The 22,149-nt window shown below is 47.4% G+C and overlaps 1 protein-coding gene across 2 annotated transcripts; it reads right to left on the minus strand.

Annotated features, from left to right (window-relative positions):
- Window positions 1–1,835: 1,835 nt before the first annotated feature.
- Window positions 1,836–21,179, minus strand: LOC102686928 (homeobox protein otx5). Of its 2 annotated transcripts, none has more exons than XM_069186490.1 (4): window positions 20,827–21,179; window positions 10,706–11,033; window positions 4,789–4,940; window positions 1,836–3,121 (listed from the first exon to the last, which is right to left on the minus strand). In XM_069186490.1, the coding sequence occupies exons 2-4, from the start codon at window positions 10,800–10,802 to the stop codon at window positions 2,489–2,491; spliced, it is 882 nt and encodes a 293-aa protein (XP_069042591.1). In that variant the 5' UTR covers window positions 10,803–11,033; window positions 20,827–21,179; the 3' UTR covers window positions 1,836–2,488. The 2 variants fall into 2 exon arrangements, with proteins under 2 accessions (XP_069042591.1, XP_069042592.1); XM_069186491.1 differs by lacking the exon at window positions 20,827–21,179 and adding an exon at window positions 11,190–11,491.
- Window positions 21,180–22,149: the final 970 nt, after the last annotated feature.

A 22,149-nucleotide genomic window follows, 5' to 3' on the forward strand; every position in this document is an offset into this window, starting at 1 on the left:
GCACAGACAGGTGTGACTCTAGCAGAGTCTAGAGCACAGACAGGTGTTACTAGCAGAGTCTAGAGCACAGTCAGATATGGTTCTAGCAGAGTCTAGAGCACAGTCAGGTGTGATTAGCAGAGTCTAGAGCACAGACAGGTGTTACTAGCAGAGTCTAGAGCACAGTCAGGTATGGTTCTAGAAGAGTGTAGAGCACAGTCAGGTGTGACTCTAGCAGAGTCTAGAGCACAGACAGGTGTGACTCTATCAGAGACTATAGCACAGTCAAGTGGGACTCTAGCAGATTCATCAACTCTTCATTGAATTTCTTACACTTTTATGATTTTGAGGGGAAACGGTTGCCAAACACTCTGCATCACAGCGATTGAGTGTTGCTGTAGTTCTGTGCCTGTTTAAATCTCTTCTTCAAGTGAGAACCTGTTGTACATCCTTCCTTTACACATTCACTAGTGCACCATCGTACCAGGAGGGCTTAAACATCCTGGATGGTACAAAAGTCCAACAAAGGGTTACCCCCAGCAATGGTGGAGCTCATTGCTTGAACTGGAAGGACTGGAGCACTTGGTGTGAAAATGGTGACTGGATTCGGTGGCAAATAATTCAAAACTATGTGCCATCTATATCTATATCCCATTCAAGCTGTTCCTGCAGCTCACAGAGGCCACTGCACATGTTAGAAGTTTCCTAAGATTTATGTGGGGTGGGGTGGGTGAACCTGTGTCAGCTCAGCTATAGTATGGCCGTGTCTGCCTCCATCAGGGGGCGAAGTTTTACAGTCCATCAGACACAGGTGTAGTTTTTCAATCCAGAACAGATCACAGCAACACAGGATATCCTTCTGCATTTTGTTTAATCATTTTTAAGTCACTATGAGAATCTAATTTTGATAAAAACAAACAAAAAAGTAAAAGCGGTGACAGAACAAGAGTACAGCAGATGAAGGACTCACTGAGGTGGAATCAATTGCTCACAGTATTTCCCTACAGTCGCTATAATTAATACTTTAACCCCTGAGTTTGAAAAACAGCAATCAAAAACAATATTACAAACAGATAACAGAAACAAAATGGCGGTCTCGTTGAAATTTCTTTAACAAAAAAGCGTTCAGTTCTGCACTTTCTGTCCGCACATAGTACTGTTAAGATCAAATGTTATTGCATTTTCAAGTTTTCATGTTAAATATTTACAAATGTAGTATCAGTAATCATGATGTTAATAGTGATAATAATAATGAGGATAATTGCGTTTGTAATAATAATATTAACTTAAAACAAATTACCACAAGTTTACTCTGAAAGACTCACATTTTAAAGTAACATAAATAAGTTAATATCTAAAAAGAAAATACTTTTATTTCAGGCTCCTCTCTCTATCCATAGGAGCCATTGCATTCTCCATGGAAAAGGGCACATATCCCTAGATGCTTTGCTTCACAGGTGCCTATCCCACAATGCCGTGGTGGTGTGCAGCCAGGCTGCCTGTGTGCTTTTGGTAGCCTCTGAGTTCCTGCTGCCCAGCATTCAAACACATGGCAAAAAGCGAGTTTGGCTCTTGTTGTTGACCCTTGGCTGTCAGTCTGTGTGCCATGCTGTCCCTAAAGCAGCATGGTCTAATTCCTGACAGTGCGTCCAGTGCTCTGTCTCTTCCTTTCTCTTCTTTCCCAGTAATCGGAGAGACCATGTCAATCACGTGAATGTAAAGGATCGCAGTTACATCTGCGCGGCTCTGAGACACAGCACACGTCTCCGCCTGTGTGGCCATTTCTTCGGTTTGCTGTTGTTAGTCTGTTCTTTCTCATTTTTCTGAGCAGCCAAACCAAACAAACAGGAAAAAACCCTTCAGACGTACAGTAGTTCTCTTACCCCCCGAGGCACAGCCCCACTGTGGTCTCTTCAAATATATATTTTTTTGCTGTTCTAATTGCATTTAACAACCTCCTAGTCCAGTTGGGAGAAATCTTAAATAAGAAATATATTAAAATATATTTGGGAACGATTCTCCCTTCCCAAATATGACCCTCTGTGCTGATTAGTTAGCGGTACAAGAATTTTTAAGGTCATCGTAGCACTTTCCGTGTGTATGCACATATATACTGTATATACATATATACACACGTGTATAGATGGTTACTCTTTGAAATATCAAATTGCCCTGGTTGGCTAACAAGTAAATCAATTCCCCCCACCCACTGAGAAATTTTGAATTTCAGACACTGTCATTTTTGTGGGTCAATAAATAAGTATTTTTATTATCAAACTTCAGCAAAAAACCTATTGGTTCCGGTTAGTTCTTTCTTTTCTGTTACTGGTTCATTTGTGTGATCTTGCTCTTGCACTGTCCCGTCTTGCTCGGACGTCACAGTGACGAGACTCTGAGTTTCCTAATCGGTTTCGCTGTGTCGTTGCTTTGTGGCGCCAACCTTCGACGCCCCTTGGCTTCTCCTCCCCGCCTCCGCCTCCCGCTCCTGCCCCGCTGTCCGCTCCGCCCCCTACAAGACCTGGAACTTCCAGGAGTTCTGGTCCTTGTAGTCCAGGCAGTCCGCCGCGTTGAAGTTGAGTTTCCAGGAGGCGGTCTGGTCCTTGTAGTCAAGGCAGTCGACCGAGCCGAAGCCCAGCGAGGCGGCGCCGTAGCCCTGCGAGGACAGCGAGGCTGGCGACTGGCTCAGGTGGGCGCCCATGGATGGGGCGGCGATGGGGCTGAGGGCGCCCCCGGTGGCCGACAGCTGCGGGTGCATGGGCGACAGGTAGGAGCCGCAGTCCAGGCCAGTGAAGTAGGAGGAGGAGCCGGCGTAGCTCTGGGTGTAGGCCGGGGCCTGCGTGTAGGTCATGGGGTAGGTGGAGGAGGAGCGCTGCATGCAGGGCGTGGTGGAGGCCGACAGCGGGTCGGGCAGCGGCGAGATGGAAGCTGGGCTCCAGATGGAGACGGTGGCGCTGGCGCTGGAGCTGGGCGTGATGGCCGCGCCCGCAGTTGGGGGGGTGGGGCTGTACTGCCCGTTGGCGCTGGGCTCCGCGCTGGGCTCTCGTGCCGGCGACGCCTTCTTCTTCGGAGGGCGGGGCTTTGTTTGCCCGCTGCTCTGCTGCTGCTGCTGGCGGCACTTGGCACGGCGGTTCTTAAACCAGACCTGAGAGGCGGACAGGCAGGGACGGACAGGAAGAGAGTCTTCAGGCTACTGTGCAGTGAGAGAGACAGAGGGTGCTACAGGCACTGCCTGAGACACGATGAAGCCACATTACACTTTACAGTACCCGCAGGTCTGATGGTGAAGGTGTGTTAATGTGAAGCTACAGAGGATCAGACTGAGTGTCTTTACAGGTTCTACAGATCTGGTGAAGGTGTGTTGATGTGAAGATACAGATGATCAGACTGAGTGTCTTTACAGGTTCTACAGATCTGGTGAAGGTGTGTTAATGTGAAGATACAGATGATCAGACTGAGTGTCTTTACAGGTTCTACAGATCTGGTGAAGGCGTGTTAATGGGAAGATACAGAGGATCAGACTGAGTGTCTTTACAGGTTCTACAGATCTGGTGAAGGTGTGTTAATGGGAAGGTACAGAGGATCAGACTGAGTGTCTTTACAGTGTCTAAGGGTCTGATGCTGATGAGTTTTGATGAGAAGTTTGATGAGCTCCACTAAGTGTCTTCCTGTTGCTCTGCAGACATGATGGTAGATGGTGTTGTCTGCGGTTGTGTATGAGCTCCTGTAATCTCCCCCGTCTGCGGTAATCCCTGCTCTGATGGTGACCTACATTTGGGCCAAGCTAGCCTGGGACCTGTCCTTCTCCCTGCTCTCCAGCACACCGCTCCCAGGAGGACCCCTGCCCCCTGGGGAGGCACAGTATCCTACTCCATCCGCCCATCTCCCCCGGTCCCACACATAGACACCACGTCATGCCTCACCTGCACCTACCCCTGACCCAGCCCTCAACTTAACACTGCCTCCAGCTTCAGGTGGGGCACAGTCAAGGCACAGAGAGATGCACTGCTGTATGGGGAGGTATTCTCCTTTACAGTGAGGTAAACATTGAAATACAGTGAGGTAGATGGAGGGAGAGTGAGGTCAATGGAAGGGCAGTGAGGTAAAGTGAGATACAGTGAGGTAAATGGAGGGGCAGTGAGGTAAATGGAAGGGGAGTGAGGTAAAGTGAGAAACAGTGAGGTAAAGTGAGAGACAGTGAGGTAAATGGAGGGGCAGTGAGGTAAATGGAGGGGCAGTGAGGTAAAGTGAGATACAGTGAGGTAAATGGAGGGGCAGTGAGGTAAATGGAAGTGGAGTGAGGTAAATGGAGGGACAGTGAGGTAAAGTGAGAGACAGTGAGGTAAAGTGAGAGACAGTGAGGTAAATGGAGGGGCAGTGAGATAAATGGAGGGGCAGTGAGGTAAAGTGAAATACAGTGAGGTAAATGGAGGGACAGTGAGGTAAAGTGAGAGACAGTGAGGTAAATGGAGGGACAGTGAGGTAAAGTGAGATACAGTGAGGTAAATGGAGGGACAGTGAGGTAAAGTGAGATACAGTGAGGTAAATGGAGGGACAGTGAGGTAAAGTGAGATACAGTGAGGTAAATGGAGGGACAGTGAGGTAAAGTGAGATACAGTGAGGTAAATGGAGGGACAGTGAGGTAAAGTGAGATACAGTGAGGTAAATGGAGGGACAGTGAGGTAAAGTGAGATACAGTGAGGTAAATGGAGGGACAGTGAGGTGAAGTGAGGGACAGTGAGGTAAATGGAGGGACAGTGAGGTGAAGTGAGAGACAGTGAGGTAAATGCTGTATTGGAGAGAGTGCCTGACCTGTACTCGAGACTCTGGCAGGTTGATCTTCAGGGCCACCTCCTCCCTCATGAAGATGTCGGGGTAGCGCGTCTTGGCGAACAGCGCCTCCAGGATGTCCAGCTGGGCACGGGTGAACGTGGTCCGCTCCCGGCGCTGCTTCCGCGGCGTCGCTGTGGCAACCACACACACGGACACGTGGATCACTGTCACCGACCGCCGGCACAACAGCACAGAGTACACCTGAACACCAGGATGGCCTGCGTGCGCAATCCATCTCCAAGAATATGTTTTCATTTTCCTCATATATTCCAAAATAAAAAATGTACATTTCATTATCATCATGATCACAATCACTGGCGGGTGTATGATATTTGCACATTTCAGTTTTACCTGGAAATTTTAAAATAGCAGAATACTATACTAAGAATACTCTGAAGGCGCTCCAGTTTGTCTCATTCTTACCTTCAGGTTTACTGTAATTATCAATATTTAGAGTGCTGTAACAGTATCAGCACAGCTCCTTCGAAGAAACACACCATCAGATCTCTAGATACTGTAAAGACAGTCCAGCTCATCAGTAATTTTAAGATGAACTTTCCCTCATCAGCAACACCAGCTAGGTGACATTATTGATCCCACCCTTCCCACCAGCCCTCTAACGCCTACAAATGAAAGCCCCTCCCACTTCTCTCTCCTCCCAGTTGCCTTTAGAGGGCTGGGGGGTAAGAGTCTGTGATGTCATCTAACTGGTGTGCAAGGCTATTCTTTAAGGTTCTGGAGAGAAATGTCAAATTTGCAATTTTCCAAGACAGCCCAGGTTATTCCCAAAAATATTGAGTAAAACTTTGGAGATTATGGCCTGAATTTAGATTTTTCCTCAAGACCAAGTTTTTCAGGGTCACATATACTAAGGGGTAACATACATATGGATAAAAAGGTTTGTTTTTCTGTTCTAGGATAGTTGGTGGACTTCCCCACAGCATTATCAAGATGGAAAAGAAAGCAAGTTTTTGATTGCAGCAGATAGCTTTGAGAGGTGGCATGGCAGTTACAGTGTGTAACACTGGATTACACTGCAATACTGCTGGCTCCTGTGATCCTTTAGATCTTACACCCCTGACTGAGGAGTGCTGTGCTTCTTCACATCCTCACGTTAAATCAAATCACTGCATAAATGAATCTGTTCTGAATGAGTTAGTTCAAAGAAGGGCAATGACCTTAAAGGAATGTCCTGCACAGAGAGGCTGAAAGAACCGAACCTTGCTTCGGAACGGAAAAAACTACAAGAGAAGCTGAAAACAGGTGTGTCCATCTTGAAAGAATACTGACAAAGTCTGCCTAGAGGACACTATCTGCAAGAACAGCGAAAACAGAACCTGAGCACAAACTGGTGATGGATCTAGTGTTTTGTGCTTTAATATATTGGCATCAGAATCTGTGTGATGTCAGGAGAATTCCCTGCACCTGTGCACTAACGCATGATATAGAGAGAATAATGCTATGACTCAACACTAGGGCTAAAAAGGACAGTTTTCCAATGGTAAAATGGTAGTTAATTACTCCAAGGGCATACAGTATACTGAGGGAGGGATAGGGCTTTATTATTACTATAAAACTTCCTATACTGTATGTGGCATTGGAGGTGTCCAAGAGGCCTACTTTCAGACAGTGTCAATTAGGGCAGTAGAATATCACTTAAAAAAAGATATGTTGTAATTCAGGGCTGCTGTAGAAAATTAAATTACAGCAAATAGCAGGCATTAATGGTATAGCATGTCTTTAGATACTGTATAAAGGTAAAAAATAATAGTTTTAATAATAGTGTATTTCTTCTGTGTTGGCTTCTTTTGTATTTCAGAAAATGACGGTCATGACAATGGTAATAAGGTAACAACACCACTTTAGCAAATTTGTGTGATGCTTCACTGACATGTTAATTAAGCTCAGTGCTCAGTTTAAAGGCAATATTATTCTTCAATGTCCTGGTGATGGCAGCAGCATTGTGTCTGGATCATGTTTGTGGTTAATCACCCAATTTGACTAATTACTGTCTTCACTGCACCAGCTCAATACTGAAACTTACAGTGCATTCTCTATGAGCTGGAGATAGATAAACCTTTGAGTCCTGTGGGAACTGTTGCACAGGTGTTGAAGGTCTCCTTAGATCTGAGGCAGGCCTTCCAAACTCCGGCCCTGGCATTACTCGCCCACTCCATGGTTTTGTTGCACTCTTCCTCTAAGTATTATTTTAAAACCCACAATGTTTAACACTGAAGCTAATAATCCCAGCTGGTATCCATTTACTCAGAATGCAGGGAGTGTGGGTGATGTTAAATGCAGTGTGGAGCAGAAGATGGTTTTTACATAGACTGGCAAAAGGCAAGGAGTCACTGTCAAATAGTTTTGTCTGTTGTCTACCTCTGGGCCTAGCATCCCCAGTGAATGCAAAAACATACCAGTCAGTCCATTTACGTTTGAGCTTTGGAGTTGAGAACTGGCTTGTCCTCCCAGCAGGAGAAAACTGATGATTCCGGACTGGCTCCTCCTGTAAATTGGGGGTTTCTGGGGTTGATCTACCCTGTTGATCTTATGTTCCTCTTTGCTCTGGGTTTGGTCACTAGGAGGTCACTAGGGATCAAAAGAGGTCCCAAGGACTTTATAGTTGGGATCTGGAAAGCGAATAGGTTTTCTGGTACGTTTTCTTGTTCATCCATAAATTATAAATTTATAAAGACTTATACCAACACCCTTCTGATCAATTAAGCATGTTAAGTAAAGCAACAATAATTGTGTTTAGGTGTGATAATATTCAAAATCAAGATCAATCATCAGTGACCACAAGTAGTCAAGGGCTCCGTTTAAACACCTTACCCGAAGGACCAGAATTCAGATCCCATCCTAGGGGACTGGTTTTCATTTTTAAAGCAGATGAAAGAGTGTTACCTATTGGCCCACCACCATGACTTCAAGTTTGACCAGATCAGCATTTGAAGTGATGTAGCTCCTGAGCTGGTGGAACAATCAGAGCTCACTGTTTTCTCCTGCCATGGACTGAATCCTTCACAGCTCCTATCTCAGTTTTGAAAATTTCCCCGTGTCTCTGCCACCACAGTGTCTCAGCTATCTGCTCCAGAGGCTAATAATTCACTGTATAAAAAGTGTTTTCTAGTATTTGTGCTAAATTGGCTCTTCACAGATTCCCAGGTGTTGTCAGGTGTTCTGCACACTGAACATGATTTAACAATCGAATTAACAATCACAGAAACCACAGAATTATTAACAGTGATCAGCTTCTTGAGTCACTCTGAGTTCAAAATATATAGCAGAGCCACAAAGGAATAAACCTGCTGTGATTATTTAAAATACTACTGTAAGGACAGATTGTAGCATCACTATTAAACGACCCATGTTTACAAATTGCTTACTATCATGAGTTTAGAAGCAAGAAGTACTACCTGCCCAGTCACTGTGATGCCCTTAACTGTAAGACCAATCGTGCATCTAAAGTAATGTTATGCTTTGCTTTGTTATCAAACACACATTTATAAATCATGTTAACTGATTCATTTTCAAAAGAAACCACTTATCTCAAACCTTCCTGTGCTTTACAGAACAGTACCATTTTATATTCATGAAGACAAGCACACACACTGATGTGGCCTACTTTCAACAACTGTATAAAAGTACTGCTTCTATCTACGTTTAGGAACTTCCCCCCTGTCCAACGACGATTAGCGTTTAACACCCCTGACTACTTCCTGTATTGCGCCTCTGACGTCACTGTGCGGAGAATAACGCTCGTGAAAGTCTCCTTTTAAAAACGATAACTCCCCTTTTGAGTGCTGATTTCATAGCCGCATGGCCTGCTTTGTGTTGACTACTATTAAATATGTTCTACTACATATATTTCTGCAGATTTCTACAACACATTCCTATAGATACACCTGAAATTAAAATACATCTTCCTTGTCTGCAATTTCTGCTCTGTACTGTGGTGTTTATTATAGTCTATCCTGCAGTACACTCTGGTCTATTGTACTGCATTAACAGCTGAATTGATTGCGTTACTATTCGGAGAACTCTTTTGTCGTGTTTTATTACTGCTGATAGAGGCTAAATGCCCTAAAACCGATTATTTTATTACCTCCAGCACGGTCTGCATAAAGATATTTATTTAAAAAATGTTTAGAACAATATAAATGATTTCATTTTAAATGACTTAAGAACACTGGACCATTGAAGTTAACAAAAGTGTTTGCTCAATCGCGCTCTGGAGTTCAGGCCGGCTGCCTTTCGTTGCTCTAACTGTATTTATTTGGTCGATGTCACTGAAATGCATTTCCAATCCGGACATTTCCGAAAAATTAAAAGCGGATTAGATTCTAATCTTTATCATAAAAACGTAAATAAAAGCTTAAGCTTTCCTTGCGTGTGTTACACGCGCGACGCCGCCGTGGAAAACGTCGCTTTTGCCCCCCTGACCGGCGAGCGAACTTCGCGTGGGGGGGGGGGTCGGCGGTGCCAACTCCGACCCCGATCGCTTCCCCGTCCAATTCAGCTGCCGCCCTGAGAGCCACGGGGTGGCGCTGCGGAGCAGCTGAGGGGCCTCTCTGCCGGCGGAGTTAAGGGTTCGAGTCTGGGGCGGAGACGCCACAGCACCACCCTTGAACCGCGACGCCTGCAGTGAACTGGTGCCCGTATTCGTACTAAAATGAAGACGGACTCATTCAAAATACAGGTATAAAGTTTGGATAAAGATGAAGACCAAATGAATTCTAGACAATAGCACGCTCTAGGGCTGCAGGGTGACAAGGCCTCAGGACAGACATCACGAGTGGGTGAGTCAGATCAGGGAGCGGGCAAGGATGGCCGCGGTGATCAAGTCCCTCACCTGCGGGGTACTGGCCCAAGAACACAAAGCGATTGCTGCTGAAATTAACGATGGTGGAACAAAATATATATTTAAGGTTCCTGCAGAAAAAAAGGTATTTGCACCTAATGCGTTTTTTTTTAGGTTAAGCGAGTCTTCGTTGATTTGCACAAGAAGGTTTTTTTTTCGCTAAACACGAACAGTCTTGGCTTGATTGATCAGTTACTTCATGAGATGACAGAACATGTAGGGGTTATTTTTTCAAAGCACGTTGTTTCAGAAAAAAAAATACATTTCCTAGAGTCCCTACAAAAGTAAAAAGGCGCAACTTTTTCAGATGTTTTTTTTTTTAATTTTCTTCATGGAAAACGTGTTCTGCTTGTGTTCTGCCTTGGTTAAATACCTGTTCACTGGGAATTATTGAACTTGATGAAAAAACTGGGAAACTCGTGTTGTATTGAGTTTGCGCTCAGGGCAGCATCAGGGGTATCTGAGCCCGACGTCTCGGACCCTGACCTGCGGGACGCCAGACTGTTCACAAGAACACGCAGCCGAAAGACGGCAATAATAACATAACTGTGATGGTGCCGATGAGACTCGAGACGAGGTTTCCGTGTTTTTTTTTGTCTGTGGGAATCTTCTCGGTACCTGTTGCGCTTCCGTACAGAACCGGGACTGCCGCTCCGCGCCTCGGGGACACCCGGGGGTGCCCGCGCGGCCCGTGGCTCGCTGGCGTGTCGGGGGTCCGGACCCCCGCGCGACAACCCCCAGACCCACCGCACCCCAGAGCACCCACACCTGGAGAGCGGTCTGCGGGGTGAGACACCTGGGGCTCGGACCTCTGCTGCCGTACGCCCAATGCCCCCAGCTTGTACGTTTCCACTAATGCGTGGATTCTACATCCAATGGTTTACTTTTATTTTAATAGAAAAGCACGCAGAAGGACCGACTCTCACGTTTTAAAAATAGTTCAAGCATGCAGTTACTGCACTGGGCTTTACAGGTGTAGGGTGCTTGAAGATCATCTTATATACAGGAACATAGTAAAGAGAAAATGAGACTTACTCGGGTACCCGACAGCGGAATGTAGCAGATCCATGCCCGGCGCGGACAGTGTTAACCCGTTCACGGCGTAATGGGGTTGCTTTATGTAGGACATCATGCTCAGGGCTGGACTTTAAAGCGCACTCGCTCTCTCTCTCTCGCTCGATGAGGGGCCGGGTCTTCTTCCTCCGCTCGGGGGGGAGTCTTCCTCTTCTGTTTTTTTTTTTTCACTGCTGTGCGCTCCCTCCTTCCCGGCTGGGACTCCCGGGACCGGTCACCCGGCGGTGTGCGGGATCTGGCCTCCGCTCTCTGGTCTCCCTCCTGGCGGCGCCGGGACACCTGTCGGTACCTGCAGGTATCCAAGCGCAGGTGGTCACGGACTGCTGCCGCGGTCCTTACGCACGCACAGTTAACGCCGCCCCGCTATCAAACTGCTAACTTTTTTGTGTGTGTGGTCCTGATAAAGACTGTGCGACAAGTAGTGATGGAGAGGAGTGAAGCGAACCTCTTCTTCCTTCTCAGTCCTGCGGTCCTCTCTCCCAGTGCTCCGCAGCCTCTCTCTCTCTCTCTCTCTCTCTGCTCTCTCTCCCGATCCCTCTGTCTCTCGGACCCGGTTAAGACGCGCCGCCCTCTGCAAGTGTCTGTGCGCCCGGCAGCTAGGCTGTGTCCGGTGACTCGGAGGCAGCCCGTGGTTAACTGCTCGCCACAAGAAAGGGGCAGGCTAATTACAGGCGACTTGTGACTGAGCGGGACACTCTGACCCCTCCCTCTCTCCCCGTCACGGGCTGGTTCTTACAAGACACTGCCCTCGCCTCAGCTCCCACCCTCCGTCCAGCTCGCTACCTGCCTTACTCCCTCTGGCCCAATGAGACCACGCTGCCCCCGGCTGTCTCAGACCCCGTGGTCCAGTGTTTCCAGTGCCCCAAGACCACAGGACCCTTCTAGACTCTGCACCTGTAACGGGAGGCATCACCCTGTTAAGCTGAGACCCGGCGAGGTCTTGAGCTGGAAAACCGTGATGCCCTAATTGTGCCTCGCCGCCTCGTCTTCTAAATACAGTAAATATCGTTCATAAGAGCACAACACCAATTTTGCGTTAAATTCGGTATAACAGTTCTCCCCCCCAACAATCTTAAAGAGAGAAAATCGTTTCGTGTGGTCGGGGCTAGTCACTGATAGGGGTGCTGTATTGTTAATGACCAGCAGTGACGTTATTTCCAGCGCTGTGTTCAGGTATGCGCTGGACCTGTTGCACGAGAAAAGGCCCACGCAGTGACAGCCGAGATCCACACGAACAAAAACGCGATGGCGTGTTCTGAGGCTGATTTTAAAACGAAACTGTGCCGAAACACGAGAGGTAGGGATCCTGCTTTACAATGGCGTACCAGAGTTTCTGGTGGCGCACTGTGGTGTAGTTCTCAGGAAACGCGTCTGTCTCGTTATTAATAACGCTATTAGACACCCCAGCTCACTGGCCTGCTGTATGGTCTGGCTGTGAAGCGGGTCGTTTGACCGCAGTGCTGCTTAATTTAGAGCATGTGAAGTATATCCCGTGGTCACTACGTTTTGTCTACCTATCCCACCTATCACCTGTTGCTTGGACATGTTACGTGTAACGGGTATCGTGAAGCGGGGTAGACAGTGGTGTATTACGATCTTATTAACGTGAACTGTAACGTGAATTATAATAATTCCTCTTACTGTTCCACCTCAGTGTCGCGGGAGTGCGTACATGGGAGGACTGGTTTTTCGTGGATTAGACTAGCCTCCTTATTTGACTGGGGCTGTGCATGGCACTACAATATTGTCGCACACGCGTACACAAATGGGCAACCCACATATTTGCAGTTTGTGCAAAAATAGTATTATTACTAATATTCCCAGAGTTGTTCGCACCCTGATGCGAATACTGTGTGCGCATTCTGTAAAAAGATTTCTGTAAAACAAAGGCAGGCAGAGTCCGAACAGCGACCAAGTGTACCGAGGCCGTCCTGGACTTCGGGGCTCGGTTCGTTCCCAGTTTCCAGCGGGTTCTGAACTAGCTGTGTACTTGGCGCTGTGCGCGGCCTGACCCGGCAGAGCGGCTGGTGGGGGGGAGAAGGGGAATTAATTTTTTTGGGGGTGGGGGTGGGGAGTTAGTTGTTGGAGGATTAAAAACCACAAAGGCCCCTGTTGTTCTGTTCTAAATCTCCGGCTGAGCCCTTTCGCGGCCCGACAGGACTCTCCACTTGTCACAAACATAGAATAATAATCATCATCGTCGCCGTCGTCGTTTAGTTTTCTTGGCACCACAATAATTAGGACTAAAGAAAACCCGCATGTAAATCATTAAGGAATAACGGTGTGTTTCGGGTGGGACACCCGATCGCACAATCACGCCTGGATCGGAGGCACGCGCCCCGCAGTCTCAGTGCGAATTGCCAGGTGTGAACCTGACGGAGAATTCGGTTCCGTGGATCCGGTTCCTGCCGCGCGCGAGGCTGCACAGTGACGCGGCGTCACTCCGCCACCGGGCAGAAAATAGCGCCACTAGAATTGCGGGACATTATAACACTGTCAGATCTGTAAAACCAAAGTTATTGTTTAAAAAAAAAACAACGTTCTGCTCTGGTCATGTTCCTGTTTATGTTACTGCGAAATCGTCCGTTCCAGAAACAGAAACAGAAACAGAAACATATTATTGTTGTTAACTACTACTACTAATAATAATAATTAATAATAATAATAATAACAACAGGGGTTGTTGTAAAAAAGACTTTCGTTATTATTTTCAGTTGGTTTGTAATTTTTCTAAATGCAGATATTCCCCGGTCTAACTCCAGAATATAATTTGAGGTCATTTCTGTCCTCGTTAACACCTGGCGTACTGCAGTGACAGTGTTGATTATCGCAGGTACCCCTCTCAGGGAATATGTGCGCGGGGCGGTTGGGGATCGGGGGTCGGGCTCTCATTAATTTGTGGGTGTGGAACAAAACCGACTTTTGCAGGTGGAGTCCTTGGTTGATTTTTTCAGGTTAAAGAATCAGCTGTTTTTTTAAAATCAAATTATCAAATGGGATAACGACTAAAGTGGTTTCTGTAAAATGGACCTTCACACTTTGTAGGGAAAAATTTTAATTTTCGTTTAAAGTGCAGAACGTGAGCTTTTCTACGTGCTCGTGTGCGGATAATTGAGACGCGAGAAATGATTACACCTACTGAAGTCAGTGGGAACTTTAGGGACGACAAACAAGTGAAAGGCGGTAATTCAGGTCTCAAAACTGGAGAAGGAAGCAGAAGACAGAGAGAATCTGTAGAATAATCTGAACCGCAATGAAAGTCGCTAACGATATCACAAAGCTTTTTGGATTTTGTTTTGGAAATGTCCTAAAATACCTGTGAACGACAGCTACTTCAAACTGTAATCTGTATTTCATTTTCCTTTCATGATAAAGATTGCTATAGGTTACTGTGGCCACACTGAAAATAATTGGAATACATTAATAATAATAATAATAATAATAATTATTATTATTATTATTATTATTATTATTATATTTTCGTTTAAAAAATAACATGTACAGCACAGCAAAATCCAAAATAAAATGTAAGCGGAAGGAGTTTTATAAAACCTTGAATGAAACACAACTGTACATTATACAGTCATAAATGTATTTTTTATCTATTTCAGGAAACACACGGGTCAGACAGGAACACAATTTAGTATTGAATTTCGTATTTAAATAGACGACGTTTTTTTTTTTGTCGTGTGTTGAAAAAACAACACTTATGTACTGTACGTAGCACAACAGCGAGAAGGACAGAATTTTCCTTGAGTTTTTTTTTGTGTTAACTATCGGAAAAATTACAAATAAAAAAAATGGAAAAATTATAATCGAACCGAGACACTAGTAATGTCCTTGGACAGGGAAACCAATCTCGAGTCCCACTCCGACAGAATCAGAAGAATCGAATCTGTGGGAGTGTGAAACACGGGCTCCTTTCGAGCAGAGGCTGGATCGGTTAACTACTAAATACCCGAACCAGCACCGAGTCTAACAGCCCACCCGCCTTTGCACAAGTTCTTGCTTTTAATTGAGAATCAATACAGACGTCAAAAACTGTTTTCCTTTTCTCCCGCAACACGTTAGTAACGCAGGGTCGTGTGTTTGAGCCCGCTCGCTGTGTGCAGACAGAATGGGGACCTGAGCCCCTGCTCCCGAGCTGCTGTCGGTGTTAGTTGTAGTACTGGATGTAGTCGGACTTTTAACAAAGAGGTAACCATTTCTTACAGCACGCAGGCTAGCCAGCTATTTTAGTATCAGCAATTTCCCCTGTAGACCACAGGACTGTAATGATTTAGACAATACTGCAATGTCCGTCGCGGTCCTGCTGTCTGACTGGCTTAGAGCAACTTCACGCAGGTCTGTAAAGACAATTCGATGCGCTCGTTAATAGAATAGCATTTCTTAAAAGTCAAAATCCCCACACACCGGCGTGCAGGCCAAACCGAGGGGTTTTACAGCGGGTCTGCTTGCCGGCCGGAGATGTTCAGAGCGGCAGACCCGCACCTGTACCTGGCGCGAGGGCGCGCGCGAGCTAGCGGGCGCGGGAGGGCGGCGGCGACGGTGCGCGCCCTCGTGCAACCAGGTCCGAGTTTCAAACCGTGTTATTCGTCTGCGATTTAAAAACGCGTCTTTTCCCGACACACACACACGTTGAAAATACATCAAATTGTCAGTGAAAGCAACAAAATAGCGCGTTGTTGTTGTTGTTGTTTTCCTTTAACGAGCTCTTGTTTGTTTTGAACCCCGTCGCAAGACCAACTGCGCTCCTTTCGACGCCGTGATTCGAAGGATTAACAGAACACGAAAACGCTTTTCTAAATTTCTGAGGACCTCCCATCGACTCCCATTCCTATTGTTATTGAGTCTTCCGTACGAAAGATTTCACACAACAGTGCGAACACTCGTGAATTTAAAAGAACGACGCCGTTGAATTTGTACAAAAACCCATTTTCACTGTTGGACAAATGTCCCGGACGAGAGTGGTACGTCTGCGGGGACAGAGAGTCCCCAGGGTTGTGACGGGAATGCAGGGGCACAGACATTACACGGCCCTGAAGGTCTTCTCTCTTGTCGATCGGGATTTTCGCTTGAGAATTATTATTATTATTATTATTATTATTATTATTATTATTATTATTATTATTATTATTACCATCATCAATAATAATAATAATAATAATAATAATAAGCGGGACTTGCTCTGACAGGTAACAGTGACGCTCCTTGAAGCGGAGAAGTCCGCAGACCTTGTTCTGGACAGGATTGACAGACTGAGCCGCAGAACAGAGACCGAAGGACCCCAGTGACCACCCGTCTTATGGCATTGATATTGCTTATCGCAGCTCCCCGACACGACCGAATAAACCGTCGAAACGACCTAGTTGAGACACCCAGCCTTCTGCATGGCGGGCCGGGCACCGGCGCCTCCGAGCTGCCGAAAGGCCGAGCCAGCGGGTGGGAGAGGGTTTGGAAAACGAGGCCGATTAAAATAAATAATAAAGTAACGTCAAATAAATCGCGGAGAGAAAAGTGTGCAAATCTTAGATCCCCTGAATCTAAACGGCTTGGAAGTAAAGTTTTTTCCAAGTTGTTTTCGGCTCGCTTTCGTCTGGCTCATTCGTCAGCTTGCGAGACGGGGCCCGCAGCGGTACCTGCCGGCAGACGAGCACCGGAAGGCGAGACTTGCTTAAACAGATGCTCTTCTCTCCGGTAGAGCAAAAAGCTAAAAATTGCGTTTGTCTGGTTTTTTTTTTCTTTTCAATGCGAATTTTCACAGTAACGCTGGTTCGACTGTAAGAAAAGCTCTGGACAGGTCTGCGGCGCACCCCCAGGTGCACGTCCGGTCAGACAGTTCATTCCGCTGCGCTCTCGGCCCCCCCGGGGAGCTGCCTCCACCGGCAACTAGGGCCCACACGAGCGGCGGAATAACAGAAGAGTGATTTCCTCCTAATCGACTGTACGCGGTATTTTACTTTCCACCCCCCGATGTGTGTCCGCGGTCCTCCCATTGACTCCGTTTCAATCTGCACTTCCCATTCCGGACTCCACTCAAACAGACCTGAAAGAAACAGCTCGGACACCTCCAGCTTTAAGAGAAGACGCAGTTTGTTTGTTTTCTAAAGGGATTTCCAGCGTGCGGACAACAATGTCCGTGTACCAGGGGTTCCTGCGGCTGTGGAGACATTTTACTCAGCTTTTGTCCCCATGTTGGTAGAAATACAGTTACACACACACACACACAACCTGTCAGACTGACATCTCCATACATGACACACAATCACATCTACACTCACGCGGTCTCCCTGCACACCACAAACACTGTGTCGAAACCTACAGTGGTAAATCGGACACGACGCAGTTTGTATGGTAAAATGAACAAGCAAGTGTTTGTATGTGTCTGAGCCCCAAGGCACTAGGGCCCAGCAGCTCCCCTGAATTAAGGACAGGCTGACCAGATAAGAAGCTTACTGAACATGACCCGCACAAACAGACACACACATTCCCTCTCCCTCTGAGACACACATACAAACACCCTTTCAGCGTGTTCTTCTTCCTCACTGTGTCTCCTGTCCCACTGTGGGTGTCAATAATGGCAGAGGTCTGATGTGTGCCCTCTGACCGGCCTGAAGTCCTAGAAAATCCTGGTGGATGCTCTCTGTGGCCATTAATGACCCTTGGGCCAGGGAGGTCAAGGCACAGTGAAGAGCAGCGATGGCTTGTGAAAACCATAAGAAACCACAGTCAAACAGAACCAGACTGATCCAGCTAAAGACACTTGCAAACTGGTTTCATTTCCAATGCTGGCCTGGAGAGTACATATTAATTACAGGGGGGGGAATTTCCCTGAAACAATTTCTTTCTGTCTTCATCCATCGTTTCGTCTTCTTCTCTCCCTGTGTTTCTCTCTCTCTCTCTCTGTCTGTCTGTCCTTCATCTGTGTTTGTCTTTCTGTTCTTGCCTGTTTGTCTCGGCCTCTCTGTGCCTTTTACTCATTGTCCCTCTCTCCCATGTCAAGCAGAGGAAGACAGTTGACTGCCTTGCTTGCATCACCTTGGGGTGCGAAAAGGTGATGGGTGGCAAAAGCAGAAAGAGGTTCGAATGAAACAAGCCCTGGTATAGGGAGTTTTATTTGGTATTGGATCACAATACAATACAAGTCCTCATACAGCCTCACTCACAGCTGAGATGTCTGATGTGAGCGTGGTGCTGTCTGTGTGGGCATGTTTTTATTAAACTGTGAAATGCAAACGTCTGCAGCCTCACTTTTATCCCCTCTGCTGCACTTGTGCTGTGTCCGGTTGTGGTCGATTTAACTTGGTCGTACTTCTTAAGTTAAGTACTCTGTCCAGGGATCGGTGGACTGGTCATCTACTGCTTGTGTCCGGTTTTGTGAATGAAGTGTTTTTCGTCAAAGCCCCACACCTCTCTCTGACCCTTCTCAATGTGAGCGTGCCCCTTTAAAAAAATGACTCCTCATTAATTTGGCTTCTCGGAGAAGCCGAATGAGCCTTTTGACAAGCAAAGAAGGAGAAATCACAAGACTCTGGACTGCTGTGCTATGGCTTTTCTGAGTTTTGAGAATTAAAATACATTTGACTTTTTCCTGGGGCCCAGGCAGCCTGTGGCGTTTCTAGCAGTGCTCTTCTGGGAGGGAGTGACTGTGCTGAGAAGGGCTGAGACGTTTCCGTTACACGTTACCTGACAGAAATGCCAAGACTTCTCATGGTGCGACCAAGACATGTCCTAAAACGCTGTAGTCTGCTGAAACTTTTTTTGGGTTCGTATGTGATCATATTACTTTCCATTCTCGGAGTATTATTATAATCAGTGACAGCTAATCATATTAATTGAGAAACATATAATGTTGTAAATAAAGAAGAAGTGTGTTTCTTGGGGAGCTCATAACTAACTGCTATGCGTTAGTTGTGGTGCTTCATTACAAAAGTCCTGAAACGTAAGTACAAAAATGTCATCCATTGCAACATTTCGTTAAAGTAATCTATCATGCTTTTAAACTATTGGAAGACTGTTTCGAGTTCCCCATTCTCTGCAGGTACAGCTGGTGCCCAATTAAAGAATTGCCCCTTGGTCAAGGAGATGGCAGGAAAGTTTGCGCTGTAGGACTGCTGACCTTCTGAAAATGGATTTAAAGCAGAGGCTCTCCTGGATCTACAATAATACAATTGGCCAAAGGTGGAAACAGATCCTAATCCAACTCCCAAGCCATCCTTACAAAACTCATCACTAATTCCACATTGAACTTTAGCTGACAGTTCAAATGTGCTTATTGTTTGTGAAAGAGGAGGGAAAACACCTGGGAGATTAAGATAGTCTTCATATGGCCAAATATGACAGCATATATTCAGGTAGAGTCCTGAATTCCATTGTGTCTAATGGAATACAGTGTCTGTGGCCCCAGAACCAAAACGGCCGCTCACACTGCCCCCTACTGGAAGGACACCAATCTGCTTTTCAGTCTCAAATTCCAAACCCGGAATACGAAGGCAGTGTTGCTCTTTCTGAAGGCTTCTCACGTCTACCTGATGGAAACCTGCCACAAAGTAGCAGGTGTGGTGTGTTTGCTAATTAGCCAGTTAACAAGAAAACAGCCCCATGCGGGCAATGACAGTGATGTCCCCACAGTGGAAATCCACACCCCTGAATGTTGGTATATATCACTCATAGGTATATTCCAGTCTTTGATTGGATCTTAGTGAAGAAATCAGATGCTAAATGCTGCGGCTGACAGGGCTCTTGACATGAGTCGACATGTATATTGTGTATACATTTGGCAGGCCACCCGTTGAATGCACATATTTCACCTTAAATATATGACTTGTACAGAACAGCGCGGTGAATTATCGAAGGCAGGGAAACGGGACGGACAGAGTGCTTTGGCTGTGTAACAGATCGGTACAGACAGGAATGTCCAGCGATGTCGCCCATTCTGGAGGGCTCTGCTCTCTGCAGGCCGCTGGCCTGAAGAACCAATGCGTGTGGAGAGCACCCTCCCATGGCCCGACTGCCCGGTCCAATGGAAGACATACAGCTGTTGTTCACGACTGTCACTTGTTAATCTACCGTCCTGAGTCTGAGCCTGGGTCACGCTGCAGTGCTGACTGCGTCCAGGAATCCAAAACGGGTGCTCAGAGTGATCGACGTGCCTGACGTCAGCGCAGGACGCCGGGCGCCAGCTCTCCTGTCGGGCGCAGCGGAGCTCAGGCGTACCGAACGGTGGGCATGTCTCACCCTCGCCATATCGCGCGCGGGTGTGGCACCCTCAGAGCTAATACATCATTAAACTCGGTACTAAACAGTCATTAGAGTCTGTGTGTGGGGAGGGGGACCACATCTCTCTGTCTACGTGATGCAGCATTTGAGTTTGGACCGTACGCGACGCCCTCGGAACGTTTTGAAAAACTGGCGCTATTATTCTGTCAGCGCAACAGCTGGGCCATCAAGACCTCGGCGGTGCCCGGTTCTTAGTCGTGTGGGAGTACCTTCTAGTCAAGCGGGAGAACGTCAGGCCACAGGCGGAAACCCGGGCAGCGTCAGTGCCCGAAATGAGGGACATCTCATGCTGGACCCCGCAGAGAGCTGGCAGGGGTCCTGCTGTCCCCATGCCTGGAGCTTCAGTGAGGCAGAGTCAAGGGGGTTCATGGGAAACAGCCACAGAGATAACTCACTGCCTTCCATTCTGTGAAGTGTACCTCAGCAGTGTCTCACTGTGCTTATTTGCACTGCACTGTAGGGTGCATCATGCTGTAGTGAACTTGAAGAAAATATTCCTTAGAACTGTTTATCACGGCACTCTCATGAGCCAATCTAACACAAGGCACTGTGAGTGTAAGGTAAGACCCCAGAGGAATCCATCCCAGAAGTAACCAAGCTCAAAAATTCCTGCGCCGCGTTTGCCAAGGTTGACTTTCGTGAGGGACATGTTGATGCTCCCACCCACACGGCCGCTCTGCTTAAACACATCCGCGCTCTAAGACCGACACACACACACACACACGCGCACGCGCGCGCACACACACGCGCACGGTTCAGCCGATTTATCATAATATGCTTTATCTGAAAAGTAAGGATCTTACCTCGGGATAAAGTGAGGAAAAGAGAGATTTCCCGGTCAGAGCCGCTGAAGGGGGCAGACTGGAGAGAGAGCAAGGAGCAGGTGGACAGGGGACGCCGGGCGCTGACAGACGGGATGCACTGCCGGAAAAACGGACAGAGGAGCCGGAGGGCAGCCCTGCCCTGGGATGGTCAGGCTAGCAGGGAAAACTAGGGGATCAGTGGATTGATGGCGTCTGACAGATGGGGCAGATGGACAGACTGACGGAGGGACGGCGCAGCAGGATTCCCACACTGTGCCCGTGTGATGCGCTGAGTTGCAACCCCACAAAACGAAGAGAAGGAAAAAGTGAAGACAGAGTGAAGGAGTGCGGGGAGAGAGGGAGAGGGAGGGGGGGCAGAGGGGGGATTTAAACTGCAGGCCAGTGATGTCATGTGTGTGTGTGTGCACGCTTGTGAGAGTCTTTGTGTGTTTTTCATGCACGGAAGTGCTTGTCGGTCAGGGTGTGTGTCTGTTAGGGATACACACTCAGTGGGAGTGCTCATTGGCGTGAGAGTGTGTGACTTGCGTGTGTTAGAGCTGAGTCAGGGTCCACTAGGGGACTGACGAAAGACAATGAACAGCAGCTCTTGTTTGGACAGATCTCCTGTTTGTTCTGGACTTCCAGCCCTGGTGAGAGTCCAATGGGGTCAGAACAGCGCGGTGCCAGCCGGTGCCTGATGCCAGGCTCACCGTGTGGATGAGATCAGTAACCCTGCACTGCCGGACTGCAGCCTGCTCCTGGCACGGGATCTGTATCCGGGAGAGTCCTGGGAGGCAGGTTAACTGGGGCACTGTTTCAGGGATCAGTTGAGGAGGGCCGAAGCAGGCAGTGTCTAACGCCCTGCCCGGGCCGTGGCAGTGTTGGCACACTTAGTGTTTGGTGCGTGGGGGACCGCTGGACAGTCAGTTCTTGTGGTCCTTGCGAGGTGTGGATCTTCAGTCCAAGTCCAGCAGGATTCTCTAAATGAGTGGGCTGTCATGGGCAGAGAGGTCAGACCTTGTAAACAAGATGATGGTGCCGCCACATCTCTCTGTCTACGTGATGCAGCATTTGAGTTTGGACAGTATGTGTGGGACCTCCTCAGCCGAGCTCTGTTCTGTCCAGGAGGCTCCCTCGTCCAGATTCTGTGCTGGTGCGTCTGTGGCTCTGCTTCAACACCCACCACTTTAATAGTCACTGCTGCGCTGCTGGGACCGTGACTCCAAAATAAACTGGTGTGCTTGTGAAGTGTGGGTGTCTGTATAGGTTTCTCTGGTTTCTGACTGCAGATAGAAGGAGCTGTCATTGGTAAAACCAAAACGT

The sequence above is a fragment of the Lepisosteus oculatus genome, chromosome 3 (genome assembly GCF_040954835.1).
Source record: "Lepisosteus oculatus isolate fLepOcu1 chromosome 3, fLepOcu1.hap2, whole genome shotgun sequence".
NCBI lineage: Eukaryota > Metazoa > Chordata > Actinopteri > Semionotiformes > Lepisosteidae > Lepisosteus > Lepisosteus oculatus.

What these genes read in the sequence shown, in the direction of transcription:
- LOC102686928 (XM_069186490.1), bottom strand. Translation starts at nt 10,802, where the DNA reads ATGATGTCCTACATAAAGCAACCCCATTACGCCGTGAACGGGTTAACA. An exon ending in TTCCGCTGTCGGGTACCCGA is followed by an intron (nt 4,941 to 10,705) that starts GTAAGTCTCATT and finishes TGGTTGCCACAG; the next exon opens with CGACGCCGCGGAAGCAGCGC. An exon ending in TGCCAGAGTCTCGAGTACAG is followed by an intron (nt 3,122 to 4,788) that starts GTCAGGCACTCT and finishes TCCGCCTCTCAG; the next exon opens with GTCTGGTTTAAGAACCGCCG.